We start from the raw sequence: 7,845 nt of genomic DNA on the forward strand, positions 1-7,845 counted from the left end.
GGCGCGAACCTCCCGATCAATCCAGCCCCGGAACCTCTCGCGGTCCTCCTGCTGGGTCTGGACGATAGCCTGGAACCGTCGCTCCTGATCGGTCCTCAGGTCCAGCAGCGCCTGGTGTTGCTCGCGGTGGAGGACCGCAAGGGAAGAAATGATGTCCGCAAGCGGCATGGAGGACGGGCTTTGCATGGCGGCGGAGACGGTCCTTTTTCCTTCCCGGGTTTCGGCACCAGTGTAGTGAGTTCGTGTGGGCAAGGAAGAGGACAAGGGGTCGGCTGGACTGCTGACGTAATAATATAAAGAAAAGTTTATATTATTTTAATGTTTAAAAACAGTAAATTGTTAAATTATTTATACCACTAGAGAAAAAGATTTTGTGGGCTCTCCCCTTTTCAGGGCGCAAGTAAGCAAAATTTAGCAGTCTCAGTCACAGTCCTGTCAGACCCATGTCACTATCAAGCTTACCACTGTCTTTTTGTCACGCAGTATCATTAAAATGCAAAAAAGAAAGAGGCAGGAGAAGATTGACACCTTTTTCAAGAGAAATCATATAAGTGAAGTTGAAAGCTGAAAGTTGAAAAATTTTGACATTAAACAACAGTAGCCCATTAGATATTGTTTGCGTTTATTTCATGATATTACTTTTCAATATTCACTGAGGTTTTTTTCAGTGCCACAGCTGTAACTGTTTGTCCCTATTCCTTTACCGCTGCCCATTATTACCACTTTAGGAGAGGAAGTTGCTGGAGGCATCAGTTTCAGAAAGAGGTCTATGAAGGAAGAGAAGCCATGTGTGTGTGTGTGTGTGTGTGTTGTGTCGTGGGTGGTGCTTATTTCCATGTGTGTCTGGTGTGTTTTCTTTTAAAATGTTTTGATTAGGGTGTATGTGAGGATGTGGCCATGATTTTTATATTTTTTAAAATGTAGGATTATTTTTTTTCCCAGCCAAACGCTGCAAGCCGGAAATCCGGCACGGTGCCGGAGAACTTTAAGCCCTGCATTTTGTACCCCTCCATCAATGTATTCATCGTTTTTATTGTTTATAAACAAACCACATCCATCCCCCGCACTTTTGAAAAGCTTGCTACGCCCCTGGTGTCACACACATTGTGCGGGAGGAGATTGGGACAATATGATGTTTTCCTTCCTGGGGAGCACATCGAGGAGACCCAGTTTGGCATCGACAACCATCAGTCTGATATGTTGTCACTGGTTGTGTCTGTGTTTCTAAAGATTAGGCTCCACCATGTTGCCAAAATCTCCTATCTTGAACTACAGAAAGGGAGCACGAGAAAGAAGCTCTGCAAAACAGTCCTCTTTCAGGGGTTTTAGTGTGTGTGTGTGTGTGGGATTGTATGAGAGAGAGAGAGAGATAGAGAGAGAGACAGAGAGAGAGAGAGAGAGAGAAAAGAGTGTGTGTGTGTGTGTGTGTGAGAGAGGGAGGGAGAAGAGTGTGTGTGTGTGTGTGTGTGTGTGTGTGTGTGAGATGGAGAGGGAGGGAGGGAGGGAGAAGAGTGTGTGTGTGTGAGATGGAGAGAGAGAGATGGAGAGATAGAGAGAAACAGATAGAGTGTATATTTCACAAATTATAATAATTTGTTTATTTTTATTAAAATATCTTATTTTACTGCAACTATCTGTTTCTGCTTCTTTATCATATTTATAGTGTGATTTATGAATATCCTACCTCACATATTTAGATTTTGGGCGTCTGGTCACTTATATCTTATATCAGAATATAATATGTTACTGTAAATCCTATTATGAATATTAAAATACGCTGAACCATGTGTCCTGTATCATAGCTGCATGAATGACCTTTGCTGCAAAAAAAACCCGCGTCAAAATCAGTTAGGTATTCAGTGAGATATGATTAATTTAATGCGCTGACAGCTCATTGCACCTGGCAAACAATTTACAATGAGTGGAGCTGGCGACCGGTCCAAGATGGCGGCTCCACGGCTCATTCGTGCCAATAGGCAGTAGCGACGCCTCATTGGCCGCTCTGAGCCGTTGCTGCGATACGTCAACGCGTCCGCCATGTTAGTGAGGGCAAGACTGTCTTAAAAATACATGGAAGTAAACGGGGAGCTGCGGTTTATTCTGAATAAAAACACGATAACCTTCACATTTATCAACCGATTTCAGGTTTGTGATCCACGTGCAGTTAAAAAAAAACTTTGCCTCCAGTTATTTAGTTAGGTTTGGAAAATTATTAATTTTCGTAAGGAATTGTGAAAGCTCACATTTGTCTCACTTGTTGATTTCGTTGATTATTTTCGGTTTACAATTTTAATGTTAATTTAGTATAACTGTGACATATGCATGTAATGTAATTTGAATGTACATTCAATTAAATGCAGTTGTTTTATTGCTTTATCTGAGTTCAAATTCCACTCTTTTTCTTTCTTGTGTCTCAGGTCAAAACACAGCTCATCCCCTTTGAAATACTGGGAAAAAAATCTAAGTAATACATCTTTAAGCACGAATAATTTGCTATTACTGAGAAAATTGAATAAAACATCAAAAAGTGTCACACTTGTAGTCTGCTTTTCATTTGATAGCACTCCATAATCTACAGATAAACTCCACAACAAATAATAACATATGTAACTGATGAGCCTTCATGGATCCAGTGAAAATTAAAATATTATGCACTGATACAGTGCACAGTAAAAATATAGTAAAAGTGATATGTTATATTAAAAAGTATATGTAGTACAACTTGAAGTAAAGTGAATAATATGAAAAGTGAGTACAATGACATTTTGTTCTATAATGCACATTACACACACTGATGCAGAAAACACACATTTTTAAAAAGTGGTTTGTTTTTGTTAATACATATGAATGTTTGGGTGTGAGTGTGTGAGGTTTACCTTGTACAACAAAATCTCAAAGTATAGTTATGTTTATCACAGACCAGAATATGAGATGGTCCCCTCAAAAAACTTTATATTAATCAAAATTAATAATCATTATAACAACATCACAATGATTTCATTAATGATATTGCAGCTGGACTCACTATGAGTTCCTGTGTTTTTAATTTCTAGGCTATTAACATAATGTCGTTTTTGTGTAAAGACACACACAGTACATGATCAGCATTAAACAGCCTGTGCAAAGCTTTTTAAATGCAGTCTACAATATTGTGATCGACTGAGGAAACTGGTTATATTTAATTATTAATAACTAATAATTCCTTACATTTATATAGCACTTTTCTGGGCACTCAAAGCACTTTACATAGAAGGATGAATCTCCTCAAACACCACCAGTGTGCACATCTACCTCAAAATATTTGACAAAAACTACAGAAACATTTAATAAGGTAATTACATTATTTATATTAAATTATATTGTTGTAAAAATTATCTTTACAGAGAGAAACAGAGAGGGGGGTGGGGTTGGAATATTTGCAGGGTCAATCTGTCGATTCATTCAGGGCTGCTTTGGGTTTAGTACAAACTAGGGATGTCACAATTCTCAATATAATATTGAACCGTTCGGTACGACATCCACGGTTCAATACGCGCTTGTGAATTGCGTTTTTTTTTTTCGGTTTTACGTTTAAATAATTTAAATGTGTCTTATTTCTCTCCGAATTTACTGTTTGTGTGTGCCTGGTGTACGAGCTGAGAGAAGGAAACTCCTCCCCGCGAGTAAATATTTAGGGGGCGCTGAACAATTATTCCAATCCACACTTTAACATGGCGAGCGGCGGTGAAGTGAGTCTACAGTACGAGGAAGCGCCGGCGTCTTTCAAATCCGTAGCGTGGAGACATTTCGGTTTTGCCGTCAACTATAACGCAGAGGAAGAAAAAGCGGTAAACAAAAAAAATGACTGTCTGCAAGCATTGTTTTACACGTGTAGCCTACTCAAACGGTAACACTTCCAACATGACTGCACATCTGCGGCGACATCACCCAGCAATCACTGTCTGAAGGCAGGATAGCAGAGCAGGTAATAAAGTCCAAAAAACAACAGTTCCTCGCTGAATCCTTCCAGCACACATACCCAACTAGTTCCGAGAGACACATAAAAATAACAAAGGCAGTGGGGGTGTTCATTGCGAAAGATTTGCAGCCGTTTTCGGTGATTGGAGACGCGGGCTTTTGTCATCTTATAAAAACTATCGATCCGCGTTACAGACTACCGTCTCGCACTTTTTTCAGCACCGAGATAATTCCCGACCTCTATGAAAAGACGTGCAACAGTATTGTGAACGAATTGGCTAAAGCACAGAGCCTTGCTCTGACCACAGATGGTTGGACCTCGCGGGCAACCATGAGTTACCTCACTGTAACTGTTCACTACATGTACATGGAATGGAATGGGATATGAAAAGCGTTGTACTCCAAACGCGTCCCCTGTATGAAGGTCATATAAGCGCTCATTTGGCAGAAGAGTTGACAAACGCAGTGAATACGTGGAAGTTGAGGAGGCCAAATATGTTACTCCCAGTCACTACAGATAACGCTCCGAATATTGTGAATGCAGTCCATGAAGCTGATGGGCTGGGGCCATAGATAAGTTGTTTTGCGCACGTTGTAAACCTAGCAGCCAAGAAAGCAGTGTCAATCAACACAGTGTCCCGCCTCCTGGCGAGGGTTAGAAAAATAGTGACATTTTTTCACAAAAGCACCAAAGCCCACCATGTTTTGACTGTGAAGCAGGAGATGTTAAACTTGCCCAGACACAAGTTAATTCATGATGTCACAACTCGGTGGAATACAGTACATGACATGTTGGAAAGATACACAGAACAGCAGCCCGCCATCTATTCTGCCTTACTGGACAAAAGTTTTAAGCTGTCTGTCAAGAACGTAACCATGTTGAATGACAGTGAACAGAAACTTGCAGAAGAACTGATTCAGGTCCTCACACCACTGAAAACAGTGACAGCTCTCATGAGCAGTGAAACAACCCCCACTATATCAATGATCCTTCCTCTGAAAGAGATGATTCTCAAATCCATGTCACCAGGAGACCAGGACAGTGGGACAGTCAAAGAAGCCAAAGCAGCCATTATAAATGACCTGGCAAAGAGGTACACTGACCCCAATCTTCATGATTGCCTCCAAATTGCCACAGCCCTTGACCCCAGGTTTAAATCCCTGCCTTACCTTGAAGACTCTCGCGATAAGCTCTACAGGAATATCATCCATGAAATTCTGGAGCATGAACAGCAGGTACTATTTGATTTTTTTTTTTTTTTATCGTTTGTTATTTTGATTGTTTTATCTATTTAGATGCTTCTTATAAATTGTGTCCTTTTCACTGATCAAAATAATTTAACATTTGTCATATGTTACACTAGAGGTGGTTGTGGTTCTGAGCTGTGTGTGCTTATATGTGTAATAATTATACTAAAGGATCATTCTCTTTGATGCAAAGGGTCTAGTGGAGAATCCTGTGCCCTCCACAGATGAACACAATCCATCCTATCCCCCTCCCAAGAAGAAGACAGCAATGTCAGAGGTATTTGGGGAGCTTTTCAAAACTGAGGAAAAGCAGGGTAAGCCATTTCCCCAGATCATTGAGGAGGAAGTCACCACATACAAGTTAGCAGACAGTATTCATGTGGATGAATGCAAGTTCCCCCATGTAGCAAAAGCTGCACAACAACACCTCTGTGTCCCAGGAACCTCCGTTGCGAGTGAGAGAATTTGCTCCACTGCCGGGGACATTGTAAGTGCAAAACATTCTCGCCTTGCTGCAGAGAATGTTGACAGGCTTATCTTTTTACAGAAGAACCTCAAAATCCAAGAATAGATAGCTGACCTAAGTCAAATTGCACTTTACATTCTGAATGAAGGATACTGTACTGGAGTACTGTTAAGGTTAATTAAGATGGTTTATGTTTACTGAAGTACAAGTATGTTTATTTGAAATGGTCAATTTATGTTTACTTACTTGACATGTATGTTTATTTTCAAAATTTGGGAATTTATGTGTTCCCCAGTTTGTACATGGGCTACAAACAGCTGTGTGATGTTTTAAAATAAAATAAAAAAATATATATTATACAATACACTAGGAACTAGTGGGCTTTTCTTTGTTCTTAAGTAAAATAAAGGAGTATTGCAATAAAAAAAAAATTTTTTCTTCTTAACCTTTTACTGTTCTTATTGCCTGTGCATAGAATAAAAGAAATACACTCTTATGTGTCAAGCCATCAGAACCGAACCGAAAACCGTGGTTTAAAAACCGAGGTATGTATTGAACCGTGGGCTAACCGTATTTATTAATTAAATACATTTATCAATCTTAGTTGATGTTCATTTAAACATTTACTAATGCATTATTTAAATCAAAAGTTGTGCTTGTTAACATTAGTTAATGCAGTGTGAATTAGCATGAACTAACAATGAATAACTGTATTTTCATTAACTAACATTAACAAAGATGAATAAATACAGTAATAAATGTACTGTTCATTGTATGGTCATGTTAATTAATGGACCATGATTCTAAAGTGTTACCACTTAATCTTTGTAAATAAGTAACGGTAGTGATGCTTTAGCTCCATCACTAATCTAGACAGTCAAAGCTCACTGTACGTATTGTGCTCATAACACCATTTAGTTTATGATATAAACATAAATAATAATTCATTTAAACTTTGATTTCTTATAAAGTCTCAGCTTTCACCGCTGACTACGTTAGCGATATTGCTATTATTAATAGTCTGACACTAGTGGTTAATTAAGCTGTCAACATAATGCTAAAAATGACCAAAAAACATCGAGAAATAACGGTTGAGTCTTACCTATGAGAGATAATACCCCGAGATCTGTTTTTATTATAGTGTGAAGGTTTGTAGATGTTTTCTTCTGTCCTGATGTGAGAGTTATGACAGTTGCCCGCTCCAATATGGCGGCGACGTTGACGTGCGGTCGAGCGGCCAATGAGGCATCTAGCTATTTATATTGTCTATGGTCTTACCCATGTCTCGTCCGCGCTGCTGGCCAATGGAGATCGACGTCCGCACCTGGCGGCCATCTTGTCACAGTCAGCTTGCTCACTAGTAACATTGTGTTTTAATGGTGCATGTACTTTTTAAATAACCATAACTTGCTCAATTTTCTACTGATTTTCAAACTGTTTGGTTTGTTATAAACGTCATAGATGTACTTATGACACTACATACTTATGAATAATTATAACCATGGACTTCCATATGAAAATAACATTGAACAGGGCATATAGGTGCAATGAATATACATACGCCCAAGGTATTTATGTTAAATCAATATATAGGCTACTAAAACTCAGTGTACATATTGGCAACATGATTACACACAAACACACACTTTTATAATATTAATATTATAATAAAATAATTTGAATTATTACGTTTATTTTAACTTCTTCAGGGTTGGGCCATTTACTAGGCTTTTCCCCTCGACATTCTGAATGTTCTGAAGCTATTTTTGCCTTCCCATCAAATGCCTGACCTCTTTAGAAAGCTGAGACCCCGTAGTTTCATAGGAAACAATCAGAACAATTGTGTGAAGTACTGGCACAGAGTTATAGAGGCTAGAATATTGTTTTTTCTTTCTCCTGGATAACAAGCATCTCAACTGACCACATTTCAGCTTCTAGGTCACTTGATATGACTTTAGATACACAACTGAGCCCAAGCACCAGTTCTTGTAAAGGTGTGTGCAAAAGCAGATCATTATAGAATGAAATATGAGTACTTTAGACAATTTATTTGCCAAGGAATGCTCATGCGTTTTGTAAAATGCCCTATGGAAACTTCCTATAGGACTTTTGGTTACTGTGTGGTAACCTCTTGGTGTAGAAGCATATTCCTGGTCTCAGATGAAAGGTAACAC

At 38.9% G+C, this 7,845-nt stretch overlaps 1 protein-coding gene across 1 annotated transcript; it reads left to right on the forward strand.

Annotated features, from left to right (window-relative positions):
* Positions 1 to 3,662: 3,662 nt before the first annotated feature.
* Positions 3,663 to 5,902, forward strand: LOC113091511 (zinc finger BED domain-containing protein 4-like). The gene is made up of 4 exons (XM_026257082.1): positions 3,663 to 3,939; positions 4,010 to 4,303; positions 4,531 to 5,193; positions 5,399 to 5,902. Exons 1-4 carry the CDS (start codon positions 3,841 to 3,843, stop codon positions 5,774 to 5,776), a joined length of 1,434 nt encoding a protein of 477 aa, XP_026112867.1. The 5' UTR covers positions 3,663 to 3,840; the 3' UTR covers positions 5,777 to 5,902.
* The last annotated feature ends 1,943 nt before the right edge of the window (positions 5,903 to 7,845 follow it).

This window comes from Carassius auratus, unplaced genomic scaffold (assembly GCF_003368295.1).
Source record: "Carassius auratus strain Wakin unplaced genomic scaffold, ASM336829v1 scaf_tig00214205, whole genome shotgun sequence".
NCBI lineage: Eukaryota > Metazoa > Chordata > Actinopteri > Cypriniformes > Cyprinidae > Carassius > Carassius auratus.

Bases quoted from the DNA above. Each gene is read 5' to 3' on its own strand.
- LOC113091511 (XM_026257082.1), top strand. From the start codon at position 3,841: ATGACTGTCTGCAAGCATTGTTTTACACGTGTAGCCTACTCAAACGGT. The intron at 4,304-4,530 runs GTAACTGTTCAC...CTGGGGCCATAG, and splicing joins CAACCATGAGTTACCTCACT to ATAAGTTGTTTTGCGCACGT. The intron at 5,194-5,398 runs GTACTATTTGAT...TTTGATGCAAAG, and splicing joins TTCTGGAGCATGAACAGCAG to GGTCTAGTGGAGAATCCTGT.